Below are 23,872 nucleotides of genomic sequence, written 5' to 3' on the forward strand. Positions count from 1 at the left end.
CAAGATTAATGACTTACCTGCGTCCTTACAATATTCAGATAACGCTTTCAACGCCCTCGAAATCAAAACTTACGATGCAAACAACCATAGTTCTGATGTAAATAACAAGAATAATCACATAAATATAGAATTCTATAGAACCTTAAGGTTCAAAATACAAACTCCCTATTCATAACAAAATATCCATATTAATTAAATACTATATTTTTGGTCGTAAGCGGATAAACCGTATCTTGGTGAAACTTACCTCATACGATAATGTGAAACGAAATTTGTTCATTAAGTACAAGAACGAAAAAAACATAATATAACATTCATCAATCACTTACATCATCATTAATCACGAATTTATTTACGGTAGCAGATAAATACTCAGTGAATACTTTGAAGAAAACCTCAGCAACAATTATTACATTCCCGATTTCTTGAAAAATGACAAATATTCTTAAAAACCTTCGACCTGTCTATTCTCCCCTGAAGAGATACACAAAATACAAAATATACTGCTCCATTTCGCTCATTCGCTCTTGAGTTAATGTTATGTAAACTATTGGAAAAAATTGTCCATATACGTCTAACATGGTTCCTAGAGGAAACTTAATACATTTATCTCAAACAATGTGGATTTTACAAAAATAAAGATAATTAACTGTTTATAAAATACATACAGTATAGTATACACAGCAGAATAAAATCATTTTTCAGCAAATAAATTTCTTGAGTAAATCAGTCGATATTTTTCATGTATTGAAAATATACAACCAGTCCTTATCAAAACCATTGTTGTAGTTAAACTGACTCTCACAAGCCAAACGATTTCAGTTACTTTATTTATTATTACCATGCGCATTAATGAACATACCTATGGGTACTTTAAAGTTTAAATTCAATTTAATATTAAAATATCTTAATTTATTGTTCCGAATTAAAACTTACATAACATATTCAGTACATTCGTCAATAATTACAGTTATCTAACTCCCTTAAGCTATTGTTTAAAATGTAGTTATAGAGAGTATTATAATAACATAAAAGAGAGTAGGTATTAAGCAGTGTTAAAATTGTAAAGACAAAATATATATCGTTATATAATATTATAGAAAGTATAGTGATATATTAGCATAATAATTAAGAACATCGCTTCCTTCACCTGTTTAATCTACTTTATACACTGATGACTTCAACCTTAGCAGCGTAGCAGCCAAAACGTAATATAACAGTCCAAATTCAATTACAACTTGCCATTAATAACCTTACAAAATTGTTCAAATATCTGGTTTGACATTCTCTCCTGAAAAATCTTAAGTTATAATTTTCACCTGGTAACGCATACCATTTTTTTTCGTGTTTGAACCACTACGCGAGAACTGAACTGTTATCACACATACCTGAATCAACTAACATTATTATCAGTGAATACTAGCTAAGTAATAGTAACAGTGTAACACGATAACAATTCTATTTATATTACCACCATTATTACGTTTGACAAAAAAATGCTCACCATGGTCGCCTTCGCCACAAATCCCAATGCATAATATTAATCATAGGTTCCAAAAAAAATAAATCTCCCTACTTCTCTATATTATAAAAATTCTCTCACACGGTACCCAATCGGAACTCTAAATTTCATATTCTTACTTAAGTCTATAAATCAAAAAAAAAAAACGTATCATATAATTTGAAAAATTCCCAGGACATTGTCAGCTGGTTCAAAACGAAATAACTACCCTGTATAGCAGGACATATATATGCCTGGTACCTTATACTTGGGTGAATCGTACAATATATAATACATATATTAACACACGTCACACATTCACTTGCGTGTGTAAAGTATTAATTTTAATAATATGGCCCTCTCACTGGCGTCACGTGAAACGGGACACGCCCGCTCGCTCAGGATCCGAAAACGCGGAGAATAGATAATGTAATGTCGTAATAATAATATAGTGGCACGCCGCCGTTTGGTCTGGCTGGGCTTGATTGTTATCGGCTGGTAAAAATAAAATGTTTGGAAGAAATCTCGTTTCGGCGGGACCGACCGTGATGCGGTTTTTGCGAAATAGAAATCAATACGCTGTCGTTATACTGAACGCGATACATAATGGTCATTCATTATTTCAAAAGCTATTCCTACCCCAAAATGTGTTTGTCTACTTTCCGCTCATCACGAAAATTATAACGATAAAAAATAATAATATAGTATAAATAAATGTAAGTGTTCAGAAGACATGTTCGATACGAGACAGGTGTATTATGATGGTCTGTGCCAATAGTTGGTACAATTGGTTCAGAAATGTCTAAAATATTGGTTCCATTAATTATTATTCAAATACTTAAGTACTTAACAATTGTATCAAGTTTTAAATAATTGTAACCGAATATAAATACAATATTAGTGTGAGCCGTTAGGTTTCCGCAATGTATAACATTAAAATACTATATACATCCTTACGTTATAACTAAAAATAAATACTAAATACCTAATACATGGATGACAAATAGGTTAATACTTATTCACAAGTATGAGTAGGTACATTAGTACATATATTTATTATTAGATCATAATATATTAATGTAACCTACATGCAATTCAGTCATTTTGTTAAGAACAACATCATTTATTGAAACTTGTGAGATTAAAAAAAATTAGTTTGTAGTTACAAAAAATATTTCAACGAATATATATAGGAAATGAAATTGAACGGTTATTATCTTTTTTTCATATAACAGAAAATATTATGAATTATAAACGATGGCCACTGGTCATTGGAGGTACCTACAAACAACCAAACTTAATCATCGATTTTCCATAATTTAGTTAGTTGATCACTTTAAACTATTTGATTATGTATATATTAGGAAAACGCGCTTAGTGTAAGGGGTAGAAGATGAAATTAAATGTTATCAACTAGATACAATTGGTCAACTAACTCCTCCTCAAACAAAACAATATATAGAAATTAAACACCTGCAAACCAATAGTTATCAATGATTCGCCTGATATGTGACCTACAGTTTACACGCGTAATGTCATTTGTATTTGTATATAGTAATCGGAGATACATTATACATTAGATGAGTGTACAGTATAATAATATAGTGTCTGAAACTACAGTCGTTTGACCCTCAGTCCAATACTTCAAGTCTATGATGTTAGATAAGGTACCATAAAATGTAGTCAAAATATGTGAGCAAATATGGAATAAAAAAATACCATAGGTAGTTTTAAAATATATTTAATACTCGATATTAAAACGAATAAGTCGTAAACCAGTTATATTTCATTATATAGGTACGTATCTGTGTTATAAATGATTTTAAGAATGTTTTATTTGGCTATAAAGAATGAAAATAAATACCATTTCAGGAGAAAAAAATGAATTTATTTATTCAGTCGAAACTACGTTATTGTTTCCCTCGATGGTTTGTTGGAAATAATCATGCGAAATATTATAGATGTTGTAAAAGTTGTCAAGATTATTAAGTTATTCAGTATACACTACAGTACTTGCAGTACTGTTATCATTTTGAATGTTTTTACATAAAATATCTGTAGAATGATATAACTTTACTTAGAAATGAACACCATCAGCTTATAGGATCTAGGAGGAGTGCGATACTTTTTCACCAAAAATGAGATATAGTGTTCTTTCAATGCTCATTTTTCTTAAAAAAAAATAAAAGTATATCCATTTTCCCCAACACATTTTTATCAGTATATTTTATGAAAATCTCATGTTAATATTATATATTTAAAAAAATACTTCTACTTAACCATTTGTATACTACATTATTTTAATTTGAAGTTATTTTAGTTCTAAATTAAACTTAATTCTGCAGACATCAACATATTTTATTATATGTTTAGATCACAACGATTTTTAATTTGAATTTATTTCATACTCAATGTTTGTAGATTAGTATACCTACATAAAAATATTCCTGACCAGAATATGAAAATGATAAATAGATATATTCAAATTAATATAAGAGGATGAAAAGCTTTTACTTTGATGATGGGGGAAAGTGTATACAGTAGAGGAACACGGCAGGTATCTAATATTTGGAAGAAAATAGAAGTATAAAATAGTAGCAGAAAATAGTGACGGCCTAGGAGAGCACCAGCAAAACAATTTCTACCAAATATGAATAGGTACCTATACCTATGGAGAGACATGGCAGCAGGTTATCGCCATAAATCATAATATTATTCCAACAACACTGCGATCGTAATAGTGCGAATAATAATATAATAGCGCGGTACGGTATAAGTGTAACAAATGATGTAATAATAATAATAATAATAAAATATTCGGACCGGGCGAACGGCCTATTAAAAAATGTTTAGCGTGTATTCGAGAAACGGTCGCACTAGATTCGTGCGGCAGTTAAAATAGCGAAATTGCCCGGGCAGATTTTTCTTGACGGGACGACCGCGTCGATATAAATAAAATATCAAAAACCACGCACGTGGTACTAAAACCAGTCAAGTGAATATAATATCGCACGTACACATTAAACGTACAGGAACCCTTTTCATGGTGTCACGCTCGTCGTTCGCTCGCGTACATTGGAGTATTTTTTTGTTTTATTTTTATCTTTTTTACACTCATATACACGGTATATATACATATTTTTTTGTATATATATTTTTTTTTTTGTAATTAAAAAGAGAAATGTCCGAGTGAGCGTGTGTGTGTGGTACATATATGCGTTTGAAATGTAATTGTATCTAACCTTTTGTCCGAATTATGTCAGCGGTGCTTCGACCTGCGGTCACCCCCGCGAACAAATCGAATTTCGACATCTGCCCCCGTCAATAATAATAATAATAGTAATAATAATAATAATAATATCAACTATAGGAACTGTTTTCGATTTACTGCTCTCACGGTTATACATTTTTTAAATTGTCTGGCTGCTGCTCATACATAGATTTTTACATTTAACAGTTTATATAATACCTATACGCGCCATAATGAATAATTTTTCATCGGGGATTGTCAATTATTTTTGCTGTCACGCATGGGTTGGGCTGGCACGATAGTATAATACATAATAATATAAAACCCGGTATCCGTGTGCGCGTGTTAAATGACATTATTGTTTAACAGCTGCAGCTATTGTATTATACAGAGTATATAGACGCAAACGAGATTAGCATACTCCATACATATATATATTCCATCGCAATTTATTTATTTTGAACGAGAATACTGCAATTTCTTAATTAGTTTAAATGGTTCGAATGTAATTAATTATACGCGTTTAATCGTTATTTACACCCGTATACTATTAGGCACCTACTATATATCATAGTTGTATGCACCGATATGTAGGTATTTAATACGATATGATGTATTAAAAAGGTGTTACGAATAATATTATGACGACGACGACGACGTCGGCGGATGATACAATTTATTCGAGCCAAACTTGAATCGTTATTCGTTATTAGTGTCAATAAAATGTATTATTGTATTCGAATGCTCGACATAACTATAATCCATTTTACCGCATTAGTTTTAATATATAAACCGTTTCATAATTTTAAATATTATCAACTTATACGATGCATTGCAATCCAATACAAACTGAGACTGCCAAAATATTATTGTTTAATAAAACTTTTAATAATAATTTCACTTATGGCGTTTATTATTGTTATTACTATTTAATAATAATTCGAAGATTTATATAAGAAGCATCGCTACCGCAGCCGAGTCAATTGTGTGAGTATAAAAGTTTTTATTTTTTATTTATAATATTTTATTACTGTCAGCATTGTACGCTTTTTTTCAAGTCATCAACGGCAACGGTTTGAAACCTCACAATTTCGGTAATTATATTATTTTAATCCTCCGAGGCACAACCAATGAAATAACACTGGAAAGTTTTTTAAAAGTTAAATTTTACGTCGTCTTGCACAGTATAATAAGTAATAACAATGTGTCATTGCAGCGTAAGAAAAACTTTGACTTTCAATCAAAATATAATTGCCTGTATACAATATAAAACGATATTTGCATAGGAATAATACATGTTGCAGTGTTACGTATATAAAGTTGCCTCTGAATATTTTCTTAAAAATTATCCACATAAAATACATATATATATTTTTAACGATACAGTAGAATTCGTTTTATATTTACAGCACATCAGTACTGCTGCGAAACATTTTAAAATAATGATAGTAGGTAATAACACAACACGGTAAATAGATTGCGGAGTAACACGCAATCTATATTATCACTGGCTCGTCTCATAACACTGTTCATATACACAATTTGTGCATATATAATATTATATTGTTATAACAATATTATATGCAAACACACACCCACCGACCCATCAATCCATGTAAATGCATATTATATATATAAATATATTATATTATATGTGTTCTGTACTTGTGTACCGTAGGTAAGTATATAGTAATACAGTAAATTATAATATGTCGTGGAGTATTTTAAAATAAACTGAAGGCGAGTGGGCGTCGACCGTTTTCACGAACACATTTTATAATTAAAACGATATTTTGAAAAAAAATAATCGAAAGTGTTTTAAGCTTCATTTGAACGTATATTTTATTCGTATAATATGTATATTGTGCCAACGATAACGAGGACGTCGACATTGAGGAACAAATAGGATCAGAATTTCAGCATGGTATGGCACGTATTATGGGACTATGAGAGCGTCACGTCAAGTGAAATTCTTCGATGTTGACAGCTATAAAATGTATATATAGAAAGAATTGACTATAGGATTAGGATCAGGATCGATAGTGGGAACAGGAGCAACAACAGCTAGGCTATTGTATTATTAAACTTTTTTTGATTGACCATAAACGTATATTATATAGTATATACTCTACATAGTATATTTTATACATTAGTTATATTGCATATACAATGGGGGGGGGGCCTTATTCTTGAAATGTTTTCATTAAATTTAATAAAAAATTAGAGCGTTTACAAAAAAATTTACAAGACATTGAAATATGTAGAACTTAAGTATATTATCTATAAAAAATGCTTTTAGATAATTTCTTTTTTTTTTTTATGGTTATTCGTATGTATTTGACGAGCTGTTGAATTTGTATGGCTTTTAAATTTGAACATTCTGAAATTATATTATATTACTTAATAACACATACTGTTTATTGTATTCCCTCTCCCTACCATCTCAAGGTGTACCTGTACTTACAAGTTACAACGCAACGAGATACTTGACCGAAATTCGTTCAAAAACTCTCTAGCACGAGTGTTAGGTTAACCTGACGAACATTTTTATATGATAGTAATATTAATAATAATAATAAAAATAATAATATAAATACTTTACATATTTATACAGTGATGTGATGTTAAATTATAACAATTAATTTTTAGTCGACCCCGATAGACCATCATTACATGTAGGTGTTGATAATACGTGCAAAACAACGTAACGTACAGCGGTCCACTCTGTATAACCGCCTTGAACATTTCCCATCCGACGACAGTCCCACTGCGTTGTGGTTTTTTCCCAGATTTTTCCACCCTTACTCGACGTATGATAGCTATAGGTACCGCATGTCGGTATACGGATTTTATTATTGCACCGTGTTTTTTCCCTACAGTATTTGCTCTACCTGCCGTTCCCGAGGTATTCGAAACGAATACAAACATGCGCGTAAACAACAAAATCGGATAAAAACAAACGGAAATCTCAAATCTGTCCTTTTGTAAATAATTTTATTACATTTAAACATATACCTATGTATTCTTTGCTGTGGGACATGCGTATACGTTGTATAATATTATATTTGTTTGACACATATTCGAAACTTTCTACCCGTCGTTGTCGTGATCGTCCATCGCGTAGTATCTTATATAGTATTCGAACCACCGTGCATAGGTTGCGAGAGTTAGATTAAATAAATCTCGAATCCGATATGTAGACTATTGTGGACTTTTCCAAATAGGTCCTACGATATTTTTGTTTATGTCAGATACACTCATTTTCACGTGGCCATCTTTTATTTTCTTAAATACGATTTTGAAAAGTGTTTTGTGTTTCTTTAATGAATTTAACTACAATTACTCGAGACATTCCCTGCAACTGTATTTAATTCCTGAGTATATTATAATATATTATATTCAACTCTTTAAAACAAATCCCACCTCAACATATTATGCCATGCACTCAAGTGTATGCGTTTTTTGGTGAAGGGGAATGGAAATTGTCGTTTTTTGTTATTTTTTGCAAGATGCTTGCCATTTGATAATTCTGTTTTTTTTTTTAAATATCTCAGTGTAATGGTTGTTAAATAAATTATCGTTTAACATTACTTGTAACGCTTCAGCCTCGTCACGTCTCTCGTCCTCGGTGTTCATCGTGACAAACCTGAGCACCAATAGGTCGAGCGACGCTGCCACTACTGCCAGCCCGAACAGAATGAATATCAACGTGAACGCCACGTACTCGAGTTTGTCGTTCAACGTGTTGTTCTTCTGTAAAGCCACCATGTCACCGAACCTAAGAAAAGTTCAAAATAAAAATTATCATAAATATAATATATACCTAACCTATAAAGGAGCCAATGCGATAAATAGCAAATGGGTAAAATCACTACAGCAGAGGAGATAAGCGAAGCAACCAGTGAATCGTCATCGATTCCACTTTTTGACTTGAGCAAACTATCAATAAATGCCATTATTTTTGAATGAGTATACATTAAGTGAAGGATGGATCAACTTTACGCGTGCGTTCAAGAGTTACGAAAAAATTATGATTATATATAAAATAAAACGGTGTACAATGCCAAAAATAATTAATAATTTAAATATACATACATAATAAGTGTAGAGTAAAATATTTTATATTTGAATGGCAACATTTCTATTTTCTGACACGATAAATATGGTTTGAAATAAAAATCATATTATAGAGACTTCTTGTTACACTTTATAAATAATACATTAGCTACAGGTACTTGCATGTAGACAACTACATTCAACAAGCTCTAGAAAACAGATTTTGTTGAGAAGGAAACATGAAAAAGTAAGATATTGTTATAATATTTATACACCAGGTTTTTTTTTTTATTTTCCCATATAAAAATGTTAATTGATTTCAACAATATTTTCGAAATGATAATAATAATCAATAACCTACTAATCTATACGTTTATTATGGTCTTTTGTAAATAATAATATTATGATGCCTGCATGGCTACATAGTTTATACTACATATTGTTCATTGAACAAAATAAACTATAAAATGAGCATATTTTTTTTATGTACAAAATTCTACTGTTTATTTGATTTATTTTGTGACAAACATTGAAGAACGCTCTCTTTTTTGACAGAATAAACCTTATCCCTTTTCCACCAGACTAGATAATAATATTAGATTCTTTTTTTCACCAAAGGAACACTATTCTTTTTCTACCACGGAAAATATGAATAAATACATATTTTTATCTCTGAAATAGTTTTAAAATAATAATCCCAATACAATGATGAAAAATAGAACTATATAAATCAAGTTCAGTATACAGTAAAATAATTACAATGTTTACTTAATACAAATACAAAACACATAAATTATTAAATAGGTAGGTAGTAAGAAGTTTTTTAAGATGATTTATTATATATAACTTTCCATCTAAATAACATTATTGTAATATTAATATTTTGAGAATCCAATGAGGATATAGATTCTGGGTAGAGCAAGAATAGTATTGTTAAACATATACTTTAAAAAATGTTTTACTGTGAAAACTTTTTAAACTAAAAATGGTGTCTAAAAACTTTTTAAAGTATAACCTCTGTAGTTTTGAAATTGAGTTAAGATGGTACTTTGAAAAGGTAATTTTTATATTTTACCAATAGGTTCTTTTTTGTCTAAAGTAAAACAACCGTTCACGTCAAAAAATTCTGAAATAATTCAAGCGAGCATGGTTTTTAAGAAATTACGATTGTATAAGTGCTTTTTAAAGCGATACCAAAAATTGTTTTTCAAAGCCAATTTTCGATTGAAATGATTTATTACATTGTTTTGAATTCAATATCATAAAACACTACTAACAAGTAATAACCGATGAGAGTTTGAGTTGAAGAAAGTTGCAATGGCGTGTGCCAATATCGCAGACGTATATCAAGTTTGACTTATTGTGTTTTAACGTTATTCATGTCGATAATTAATTTTTATTGCACCAATGGTAAAATTATAATATCTATAACCTCTAGGAGGTTCAACAGTTTAAATTATTAATTGTCTAATTCAACAGATGCAGTATATACCCAGAAGTCTGTAACTATATGATAAAGATATATAATATATATATTATAACGCATGTATTATTATTTAGAAAAATTGTAACTTAATAATATATTATTTATTACAACACTAATTAAAAAATATAAATACATTTTAGGTATAGGAATTGTAACAATATCCAAGTATATATTAAGATATATTTATTTTGTACAAAAATGTGTACCTACATACATTATTAGCATCTAATTATCATACATTAAACACACAAATTGTTTTACCAAAAAGCTATCGTTAATTAATCATATTACTATAATCTATAGTGCAAAATTAAATTATACACAGTAATTTAAAAACATGCATGTATTTAATATTAATGATGAATTAGTGTTATAATATTAGTTTTTAGTTTAATTGTATTATAATATACGTAAGTATATTAAAATATGTTTTTATTTTACAAAGTTAAGATAGCAACGAAAACAAAATAAAATAAATAAAAACATTTTCAATAAAAAAAAATATTAGCATTACGTTGAATATTGATCAATTAAAACGTTATGAACATTTACTAAAACGTATCGTTATGAACTTGATTTTATATGTTTAATTATTTCAAAAATAAAAGAGTTCAGTATGAAATTGATTTTCATAATAAAAATTGACGTACATGAGATCAATATTATTGCCACTACTTGCAATTAACTTTTTGTATAATAAATATGTATCGGTATCTAAAACTTTTTTGAAAACTACTGCAGAAATTACCACTTCAAAGTAGGAATCATCTGTGCCAAAATCCGATTTACAGAGAGGTTAGTTTTACCCCTTATAATGTATACAGTATAGTGTCTGAAGGGGCTATATATTATTGTTTTAAAATTAAATTTGTAGAGAACTCTTTTTATCCAAAAAAGTATTAATGGACAAACTAAAAAAAAAACAATGCATGAGTTATAATTGCAAATCAATAACTTTCGTTAATTTATAATTAAAAACCACATAACACAATCACCTACAATTTTTGGTCAAACTTAAAATATTGTTTGAAACTCAAAACAATATACATTACACATTTTAGTGGGAACAAATTCAAGAATTCACAGATCACTACAACGCAATACCATTTTGTTTTTCAAGCCGTTTAAACGTGCGATGGGTGTTGAAGTCATTTAATACAATATTATGATCATCAAAATATTCAAAACAATCATAATGGTCGTAATTATTATATTATAATATATGACAATACGTTACAACGAGCAAGTGTTGATAATATTTAATTGACACTTATTTTTTGTTTTAATTTCAATTTGGTATGTGAAATGTAATAATATAGTTTTGTATGTAGAGTGTAAAGTTTAAATAGTACCAACGTATAAATAGGCAAGCAATAGGTGAGGGTCGTGGGTTCTGCATTTCTATATGGGGTTCTAGTCGTATCGGCAGATTATTACGGTTAGGTCGAATTATTAAGCTCCGGTCATTACATTATTATAGGTAAAAATAAAACTACTATAATAAAAAAGCAATCATACAATTTTCACTTTGTCAGCAGTATGTTATATTTATTTGTATCGTGTATTAATGTAATACATATTACACGTTGATTTAGTACAGAAATTGGTTTTGCGAACGAAGCGTATTTTAACTTTAGGATAATGGAGTACAGCAAAGCGGTTACAGTGGCTTAGGTAATCAGGGTCGGGCAATAAACGATAACAATAATAATAAAATCATGCACTATAATAATGGTAGAATGATGATAATATTTATTTGTTCGTAACTGGTCGTAAACAATCGGACCACTGCGAGGGAGATACGCTATAATATCTACAGATAACGCGAAAACATCGTCGGGGGACTATTTTCTGATGTAGGTAGGTAAAGTTAGGTTAGATAGGGTACCTATAATATATAATACAGAGTACATCCCGATCATTATCATCATAATCTTCATCATCACCAACATAATATTATATGTTATTGAGTGAACTATGCATATATTTATTGTTGTATGAATATTATAGTTGTAATTATTATTATTGTCATCGTCGATAAATGTATACTTTGGTCGTGTTATACCGAATAAATATATGTGTGGGTGTTTTGTTAAGTTACCCGATGGTGGTGAGAGTGACGAAGCAGTAGTAGACCGAGTCAAAGTACGTCCAGCCCTCGTACGTGGAGAACGCCGTCGCGCCGCCCGCGATTGTCAGACTCGACAAAAAGGACACGACGAATATGAGATTGATCTCGGTAGCTTCGGTACGCTTGCAGCCAAGTGCCCTCTTCGCCTGTCTGATCACCACGGACGAGAATTTGTTCAGCTGCTCGCCGATACTCTGGAACATGACTAGGCCCAGCGGTATGCCCACCATCGCGTAGAACATGGTGAACAACTTGCCGGATTTTGTGTTCGGCGTCGAGTGCCCGTAACCTGCAGGAGGTGTAAAAGATTTCAGGCAATTAATATTATACAGAGTGTACCTGAGAGATTTTATAAAAAATTATTTAAATGTGACTCCGGTGTATAAAATGGTTAAATCCTCCAGACACGCCCCTACGTAGTCAACAGATCGCATTATCCTGCAAAACTCCCGGGTATGAACACTGAAGCATAAGGCGAGGGCAGGGAAAACTTTTTTATACAAGGACTACGATTTTGGATTTCGTGCAATATTTCAGTATGTCGTATAAATTATGGGGGAGGAGATACTTTGGTATATTAAATATATTTATGTCGAAAAAAAATATGTGAGACGAGGGTGTTTTAGTGTTTGAACCTTTCAAAGAAGGGCATTTATGCTGCGACATCATGTATTTTCTTATATGGACAACTTGCGGATTCCAAATTTCCCGACTCAACCTAAATCAGATGACATGATGCCAATTATTGTATATGAAGCGTAATATATACATATGTAATATAGTGGGATACTGGGGTATTATTAATTATGAAAGTTATAGAGTTTTCCTGGACAATCTCCTAATGAATTAGTTTCGATCGAGTTTAACACTCGGTACTTTTTATGTTAGTTTCATCTGTGGCGTCGTAGTTCTAAAGCATTATTGAGAATACCCAAAAATTAATAATTATAATAATAATAACATTTATATCTGAATTATTTAGGTATATGTATTACAGTTACCGTAAATGGTTTTTCATCAAACGAGATAAAATTAATGAAAATAATGATAACTCATTTTTCGATCAATTGAAATAAGGAGTGAACGTAAATTTAGAGCACTGACACTCAAAGAGTGTCAATACGAATTAATTGACATTGAATAATGTTCATAGAATCGATGTTATAGAAGCAGAATTAATGGTTAATATACATTTTTTTTTATTAATTGTTTGAGGCATCAACTACAAGGTTATTAGCATTATTAGGATGTTACATTAAAGAAAAGAAAAAAAATGTACAATAAATTAAATTGTACTAAATTACTTAGTTACCAATGGTTAATATTGTTCATATTTTATTAAAGTATAAAGAAACAAAAAGTGGTATACAATCAGTATGAAACAGTTGCAATTTATTTTTTATCGATTTTTAAAAAACTGTTTATTTTAAAAATGTCATAGTTTTTTTGTCAGTATATTAACGTTGTACACCCCCACGCATGGTTCAAAATAATTAATTTTCTTTTCAATTGTTTTTATGGAAAATTTAAATTTGTCTTTGAGATTTTTTTTATAATATACAAATAATTTTTAATATGATTCTTAGTGAGTAATCGTATTATTTTGATATTCGAATTATTAAACATTATACATTATTGTAAAGTATTATAATATTATACAGAAATGAAATAAATAAGACACAAAAATATATATTGCAGATATCTGCTGTAGTATAATAATTAATAAGTAATAAGTAGTAACTAATAATGAAATAACGCTCTAATAGTCTAATGTTTAACTTTTTTCTTCAACCACAATAGTAAACATTTATCTTCATGGGGGCTATTTGTCAGTGATGAGTAATCCACCGATATTTGTTTTTACAATGTACCTAATTGCCTTTATAGGGTTTGTCATATTTTAAGACAGACAATAGTTCTTTGTTTGTATTTTTAATCAATGTTAGTAATTGTAATTATTAAACTATGTAAAATAATTTAATATTATTTCGGTTTTAAAGTATAAATAAATTGTCACGCATCAGTGATCACATATCTTGATGCCTTCACTAGTCTCGTTCTTAGAAATCTACTTAGCCAAGAGTTCAATTAACTACTAACATTCACGAGTTTAGTCAGACCAATCATTATTTTTACTGACTCGAAGTTAAAAGTAGTAGGATATCACAAAAAAATCTTGAAATTGATATTGTGTGCCACGATAAAACGACCAACCGCTTGCATATTATTTTTAAGTTCTCAAGTACCTAGTATTATGAATAGTACTCATATATAGAAGGTAGCTACTATAGTATTCAACAATGGTAACCTGCATTTTATAAACTAGGTCAGGTATGCGGAAGGTTTAAGGAGAAAAACAAGTAACGACATATTAATAACGCATACCTTACTGAGAGTGCGAGATTCTTATTCGGTGGGAGTACGATTTTACCCACACAATCATGTAAAAATAATGCAATAAAATACTAAATAAAAAAATGGTCTCATACAATTTGAACATGAAAAATTGTTTAATTGTTGTATTCTGTTTATCTCCAATAATAACATTTATTGCGCATATTATATTTCATAACTCTAATACAAACAGTTCAGTGATTATAAGTTAAAGAAGTGTAAAATTATAAATCATTGGATTTAAGCTCGAGTATTATTATTGTTGAACAATGTTCAAAAGTATCAACATGGAAAAAATAAAATAATAAAAACTCAAAAGTTTTCATCTGAAAATGTTTTGTATTGTTACAGTGGCGTGTTGTTTCTGTTTTAAAAATTAAGTGGAGAGCAAAAAATCAGGGCACAATGTGGAGCGTTTTTAAAACGTTCGAGAGAAATCGAAGGGCACTTCGCTTGCGGTATACTTAAAAAGGTGCAAAGTGTTTTAATCCTTAATAATCCTTTTAGAAGCAATGCTACCTATTCTCTGTCGACGGTAGTTGATATTGGATTATGCATACAAAGTATAAACCTATTTATACCTATACAAAAATAATACACACACACACACACTCGTATAAGAGCTTGCGCAAATATTATTATAATTTCTCTCTATATATTATATAGTATAACGTATACGTACCAATAGTCGTGAGTACCGTTGTAGCGAAGTAAAATGCTCCGGCGAACTTCCACTGTTGTCCGGCCTTGTGAGGTTCTGACTTGAGCACAATTGTCTCGATCAGCCGATAGTCGTCTGTGGATATGTTGTACTTGTTGAGGATTATCCCTTCTATGGCTGCGTTAACAAAAAAAAGAAAAGAAGATGACAATGATGATTTTTAATTCAGGAATTTTTATATGAAAAAATGAATACTAAAATCAGCTTAGCTGCCTACGATGAGGTTCTATATCTATCGATTTTAGATTCTCGGTTAGTCTATCACGGGTTCTATGCCATTATTATATTTTAATATGGATATGTGCAATTATGTTATAGGTACCTCAAGGGGGTTATGGTTTAAAGCCTTTTAATGTTAAATTCTTATACTGCAGAAATTATCAGAGACGAGAGTGTATTAAAAATGTTCAGCGGTAATCACCATATTTTTTTATCGTAGAATATAATCGTCTTGTAGGTACGCGGCACTCGCCATAATGGGTGAGTTTGTGTTTCAATACTTCCCAGACTTACTATATATCAAATTTATTATAAAACCAGCCCGACCGAACAAACACTATGCACAGTAGGTACCTATATTATTATTACCATATACGCACACATACGAATACATATTGTATAAGTAGGTACTCGACACTGTCACATAGTTTTTCTCGCGACTCCTTGACCCAGTTATCGCTACGTCTAAGCATTTGTGTATGGATCGTTGACAAAAAGGAAAAAAAAATTCGTTCTTTTTCATGAATGTTTTTTATATCACACCCCTTGGACCGCAAACTTTGTGTAATGTAACCAGAATTCGAACTTTGTCATGCTAAAAATCACTATAGTGACGAAATGAATTCGTATCCAAAGTCTTTTTAAAATGGTCCCTACATTAATAATTAACCACTGCAATATTGTAGTCCTCACGTTAGACACGTCCAGCAAGATCTTCGCATCACACGTCCCACATCACCATCTATCCCCGCATTACCAACTGACACAATATTATAATAATTTAGCCAAAAATTCAGCACGAGTTTTATACTCACTGAATATCTGCAACGTTCAAAAACAAAACTATTTACCACGTGATAAAAACAAATTATAAAATAACCCCCTTTTAGTTACCTATTTTAATCGATTGCTTTAAAACAATAAGCTGATTACAATACTATAATATTATAATATTATTTTACACACATTTCAATGTTGCCTGCATAATACATTATTTATTACGGTTTAATAATTCCATTACGTTCACATGTTGTTCGCGTATTACCAATATTAATTGAAGTATATAGGATGTATAAATTCTGTTTTTGGTGTTTTAATTGAAATTAATGATAATGTTTTTTTTTTTATTATTATCAACCAGTGGACCACATGGAGTTGTTTAGATTTACATTGTTGGCACACTACCAAAGATTTAACATGAACGTATATAAATTATGCTCGGTGCTTTAAGAAAAATCCCTATAAGCCAAAATTTATTGCTTACGTGATCGTAAAAATAATTCTACTACAATATATATACGGTTCTAGGAAATGTATAAGCATATTTTATCATTTTTGAAAATATCTTTTTACAGATACACGGAAAAACGAAATAATTTTGTAATAGAATTATTAAAACTATGAAGAATTGTATGTATTGGGTATTTTTTAATTTTGTTTACAGATATTTTGTAATAAATGATTCCATAAATATTTTCATCATATATTTTAATATTCCACCCACCGTGTGGAAGTGATTTCTTTGAAAAGGAATACGAAGAAAATTATATCTGGTTGATTGTAATATTGTAATAATAAAGTTAAAAAAAATTGGAACCATTTAAATGTATTATAATCCTTTAAATTATACTTGAATGTATATATTATATAAAGAATATAATGGGGTTTCCTGAAAAGTTTTTTACACCTTTCAATTTCACATTGTAAGAATATGAGATAATATTTTATTTTCGTGAAATGCCACGGTTCTGAGAACGGTAGAAGAGATCAAGTCCGCATATGTAATAATGTGTATCCATACTGTGTATATAGTGCGGATAACCGATAAACGAAAAAAAAAATTGGTCGTTAGGTTAACAACAATAACACCTTTGGGTTTTTTAAACAAAATATTCTTGTTGTTTAAAAAGCGAAAATTAAAATAAAAAAATATTAAAACGAGCAGTGAAAATGATTATTTTTTGACATGAATCTATATTATTATTATCATCGTTGTTATTAAAAACGCCTTCAGGTCAAGTAAGGATGTGGCGGTCTTCAAATTCGTCATTTTCTAGCACTGTCGGGTATGAAATATTGTTTTGTCATCTATCTCGGTTTCTCAAACCCATAACCTTTGTTTAACCATAGGAAACCAAAATAAGCGAAACAAAGTTTATTAAAAAGCTCGTCACATTCTACGGGTATACGCTACAACCATCCGCCACCTACCGGCGACCCCGTTTGTTCGGTGCGGTAAAGCCCGGCAGTTCTTGTAGTCGTATTGTCTCATCCCGTTCGCGTATCGGTAATCTAAATCAAAACTCACTGCTATAGGGTTTTGGTGGAGCAAAATGTGCGACCAAAAGTGATTTTGCTTTAGCAAATCCAGCTTGAACACGTATAAGCCACAATGTTTTACACACACATACTATTATCAAGTATATAGATATTATATATAGTCCGGCGATATAAACGCAAAAACGATTCGCTTTAACATACAGTTGATCATCATGGTGAACACCCTGTGTATAAATAGAATCCGTATAACGGCCGATAGTAGATGATAAAGAAAAGTCAACCGATTAAATTAGATAAACTTCTAGAGCCGTTAAACGTTTTTCTATCTATTTTATGAACTTGTAGATGTTTTAAGTGAATTGTTTCACGATAATACTGAAAAATATTCAATGCCTACAATTAAACAAAAAGCGAATATACCTACGCATTATATCGTTTAATAATATAAGAAGTCGTTTGAAATATTTTATTTCATTTAATTTCATTTATTTTGTTGGGACGATCAGACTATTAAAACAGTGTTTCTAGGAAATTATAAAAACCTTATAATAATGCGGCTATCTATTATTGTGCATAATGTTTGGAACATTTAGATGATGTTTAAGTATTTTTTGTGGTTTATATTGATTTTATATGCAAATAACCATACATTTATTAATGCTTATTAATTTAGTTGAAATATAAGTTTTAAATAATACAAATAAATATCTATTTCAAGTATATTATTATAATAATCGAAAGGAAAATGATTTTTAATTTTTGTATATTAAATTGTTTGAACATGCCCAGAATAGACATCAGATATTGTTCAAATTTTATTTTATACAATGTGCAGTCTGCTTTTGTTTAAACGCTAGAGTAATAAAATTTTGATTTGAATAAAATAAAACAGCCGTCCATGATTACCAAAAATATATATATAATATAACGAAAAATAGAGATAACAGCCAAGACATTTTGGGATTCGCACATTCAGACAGATTGGGACTAATAGAATTGGATAGTTGTGATTGTGTCGACGGAAAACAGAGACAAAAGAAACAATCCATAAACAATATACGCACACACTCACATATGTACACATAATATATATGTGTGTGTATGTGTGAGCGTTGGAGTAGATAGCTTATTGAGTACAATGGAGAGTAACTTTATTAAATCTGACTTGAAGTAGTTTTTAAATTGAAAAAAGTTCCTTTGACTTTATAAATTAAGGATATAAACTGCTATATGTATTTATTTATCATATTACTCTTATTTAAAAATAACAAATAATTTGAAAGCATATAATATGTATAGGAACATTAACATTGTATATAACATCATTATAAGTTAAAGAAATAAAAACTCGACCAAATTTTGTACATTAACCAAATAACTACTCAATATAATAATAAAACAAACAGATCTTATATAAAAGATAATTTTAAATAGAGTGCAGTTTTGATAAATTCAGTTTATAAAACACTTAAAAATAATCTAATGAAAAATTATAATTCTTTCAAAATAAAATTGAATGCTAAATGTTTTTTCTATGTGTACATTTTTTAACACTCGAGTATTGGCCTTTTGGGTACTCAGAACAAATATGAGTTTATAGATTTAAAATAATTACAATTTAAGCTGTATATAAATATGTTTATAAGTATGCATAGACATATTGTGCTCACAGACATATGATGAACCTCGAATCGAATAATTATTTAATATGCCTATTGAACGCGTAGATAATCTTGATTTCTGAATAATTCTCATATTTTTTATTAAAATGTATTATTTGGTCACGATTCATAAAATTCTTCCAATTATGAGCCATATTTGACGCATCTGGTCAATTTTGTCTATCAACTATTTAAATAAGCGACTTGTCCCAAATTTTATAGCTTTACGTTCGTCTAAAATGTGCCTTTTTTATTACAACTAAACTTTACAAGAAAAATGCCAAACGTGAAATATTGGATTAGCTACAATTTGTTATGAATGATGTTTTGTTTTCATTATAATATTATTATACATTTACAGAAAGCGATATGGCAGATTTTTAAATTAATGATTTTTCAAAATTAATTTTGTGCAATGTCCATTTATTAAATAATGCTCATTTTATACACTTATAAATTAGTAAGTACAAAATGTGATACCTATTAATTTTCCAGGAAAAATTATACAACGAAATGGTTGAACACTAGTGGGTTCAAATTTTAAATTTGTGGGAACTATCTAATACAGACTAAAAATTATACATAAATAATACAACCAATCGAAAAATTAAAAAACATTTAAGGTTTTTTATAAAATCCAATGCTTAATATAAGTTAAAAGATAATAACTATAATAAGTAGTTTAAATTATTTGCCCTGGTGTGTAATTTGTGTATGGTAAAATATAATTATATTTTATGAAAAATGTGGTAAAAGATTACTATTTTTTCTAGTAAAAATATTATGGTTGAATTTATTCCGAATACAAAAAACAAGCAACATAAAAACAGGTGTATACTCACTAATTAAAAAGTTTTGGAATAATTTAACCCCAATTTAATTATTTAGTGTTATAATTAAAATTCACTACCTATTACCTAATAACTATAATCTTGCTCAATTTATAGGTAATGAGCTTATTTTTCGTGATATTCACATATTTTAATACCTAACAGCGTGTTTTAGCTGGAATGTTTTAAGGTTTTAACATTATCTTTACTATTTTAAGTAGATAAAATTTTTATATTCCATAACTCCAAAAAGTTTTGTAAAGAGTATGGAATTTGATTAAGATATATATTATACCTTAACCTGTAGCTTTAATGTTAAGTTTTTATGCGAAGGTACTAAAATATTTAAAACAAAATGTACCTACAACAAAAAGTATTTTATGATTCAAGACTTATGATTTTATTATTGTTCATAGTCGTGAACTTGATAAATAACATTGCGATATTATTTCCAGTACAAAAAAGTTATTTAGAATCCGTTTTTTCAAGTGGTTCAAGAAAAAAATATTTTGAAAAAATAATACTGCTTTCAATTCAAATCATTATCGTTCCTGATAGGTGTTTGCTCGTATATTGTAATAATGTGAGTGATTGCAGGCGGGTACGATGCATAATACGTTTATAGCTTATACTTTATACATTATTATTATAATATGTAATATTATCCTTAAAGAAAACACAACATTTGTGGAATTTATTAATACAATACGTATAACAGTTTTGCGATCGATAATATTTCCCGGGTGATTAAATTTTCAATTTTAATATCGCAAGACGAAAAGAGAACGTATGAATGTTCTTATATTGTGTTTTTCAGAAATTTACCAACAAAGATGCAGGTACAACAAAGATACACGAATAGTTCAACGTGATCAAGTATGATATCGATATACATTGTACTTATGTAATAACCAAATTTTGTTTTAATACCTTATTCAAAATAGCATGAGAATTAAATTAAAATTCTTTTGTATTATATACGTTCAAAATCTTAAATTTCTGATTACTTTCTAGGAATTTATGTCTTTTGAGTAATTAGCATCTTTTGAGTTGCTTCACTATATAATTTCAGCAGTTCGATATATATATATATATATATACATACATAATATATAATATTTTATGTAGGTACATGTATTGTATACCTATGACCTGTATGCGCTCAAAATGAACTCAGACGCGGGTCACAGTGGCAACGAAGCTGTGTAGGTGCCATTAAATATTTGAACAGTTCGTAGAGATTCGCGGCAGGTCGGCGATAATATAAACACCGCTTGTATACCTACGTCTTGACCGGGACGATTTTTTATAAATAATTACGTCCCGGAGGCGCTGAATAGTAATTTTTCGTTCTCTCGTATTATAATAAACTACACACACACACACACACTCACTCATTTAATATTTATATAATATGTGTGTTTTTATCTAAGCCCGTTACAATCCTGCAGATGCGTGTAATAACAGCATGGCTGTTTACTATATATATAATTCAACGGGGCAATCTTCTATCAACTAACAGTCTCATGTGTATGCAGGGTGATTATTTTAAGTCGGAACACTCAAGAATCAGAATTCCTGTCGATTCGTTATCGAGAAAAAAAATGTATTCTTTTAATGTATATCTATTTTAAGTTGATTCCTGCATAGTACATAGTATTACACACCCACTATTATAATATATTTTAGCAAAGGACTTGTACTTTTTTATTTTTATATTTGAGTGTTCTTTTGTCTTATATTTTTTAATGAGATTTTATATGGTAGGTATATAATATATTATATCATACTCAGAAAATGTTAATATTACTGTCGAGTATCGAACCATCCAATTTTTAAGCACAAGTACTTAAATTAAACTAAAATAGTAGGTTCGTGTAAGTAAATGCTCCACGAAATTTAACTGCAATATTATACTTTGCTCCGAACTCTTAATGCTTATGAAATATAAATAACTATAAATCCAATACATATTTGCAATTCATACATCAAAATAAAGTTTGAGATCACTGATCATATTATTAACTGGTTTAAAAACATGGGTTAAAAAATCATGATAACTCACCATCGTAAAAAAACTTTTAAAAAAATATCAGATTTATTCGTTATAACTTTATAATTTTGAATAAAATACCTTATTTAAAATTGTACATACTTTTTTTTCTAAAGCTTTCCTGCATTAAATGTGCAGTGTGTATCCAAAAATGACATCTTTCAGTTATCTCAAACCATGGTTGATTATAATATTATATGCATAAATAAAATAAAATATTATTGTTATTAATTATCCTTATAAAGTCGTTGGAATTGTATTAATTATAATTTTTTTCAAACCGTTTTGTACATCGTAACTACTCGCCAACCTTCGACTTTATGTATGCACTTAAACAGAATTCCGGCCACGCCCTACATAATATAATAGTATAAAATGTAATATATTACATTACGAAAAGTGTTATTATTGTTTACTGCTGCAAGTGGACGTTACAAGGTAGACTCATGAAAATATGTTTTTTTAAAATGAAGAGAGACCGTACCTACTCGTTATAGTTTAACGACATTATCACACTGGAATATATTTTGTGTTTTTTGAAAACGATCGCCTTATACAACCCTTTGGATGAGTAGCAATGTAGCTGAGGTGGTGTATCACGGACCACGGTCTACACCAGAACAATAAAGGTATTTGCTCGTTACGGGACGTATAAAACTTTTCTAAGAACGGTTATTAAAAATATAATAATATATTGTTGTATCTCCGAAACTTATGTAGTATAATATAGTTCTCTCACCTTCATCCTTGTCGTAATAATTAAAGTAAATGTTATTGAAATTTTTTTTTCATTTTATCATCTCGAGTCATATCGACCTTAAACCCTATTCCCCCTCCATCTGCCACCGCAGGATAGACGTTACGCGAGGTGAGGGTTTGGCGCGTTGGCGTCGAGAGAAACTACTGCAGTGACGGCGGCGGCAGTGGTTGTCGCGGGTGTGCGGGGTGCGGGGTGAGGAGCTGGACGGATGGACGAAGAATTGAATCGTATAATAAATATACAATTAATTTTATTTTTTTCGGAAACATTATCCCATGAGCAGTTTTTACGCATGGTTCCCACCACCCACCCGCCGAGTCACGACCGCCACTTCCATCGCCCTGGGTGGCGATTGTCGCTGGCGGCGGGGCCGGTCGTGATTGATGTGGCGTATTGCCGGTGACGTCATTGCGTGTATCCATAGCGACCGACCGGCGTGGGGCCGACATGTCGTAGCAGGGTCGACGCATGACGGTGAGGGGTAAGGGGAACGATCGGTGGTCGGGCCATAGCAAGAGTCGGGGGGGGGG

At 30.1% G+C, this 23,872-nt stretch overlaps 1 protein-coding gene across 2 annotated transcripts in view; it reads right to left on the reverse strand.

The window, feature by feature from the left end:
- LOC111031072 (two pore potassium channel protein sup-9-like) overlaps window positions 1-23,872 on the reverse strand; it is a 65,203-nt gene that overhangs the window by 15,872 nt on the left and 25,459 nt on the right. For both annotated transcript variants that reach the window (XM_022310857.1, XM_022310858.1), the window contains exons 3-5: window positions 15,501-15,656; window positions 12,395-12,713; window positions 8,343-8,529 (exon numbers count right to left, since the gene is read on the reverse strand). In XM_022310857.1, the coding sequence (XP_022166549.1) occupies window positions 8,343-8,529; window positions 12,395-12,713; window positions 15,501-15,656 (662 nt within the window). The remainder of the gene's footprint in view (window positions 1-8,342; window positions 8,530-12,394; window positions 12,714-15,500; window positions 15,657-23,872) is intronic.

This window comes from Myzus persicae, unplaced genomic scaffold (assembly GCF_001856785.1).
Source record: "Myzus persicae strain clone G006 unplaced genomic scaffold, MPER_G0061.0, whole genome shotgun sequence".
Taxonomy (NCBI): Eukaryota; Metazoa; Arthropoda; class Insecta; order Hemiptera; family Aphididae; genus Myzus; species Myzus persicae.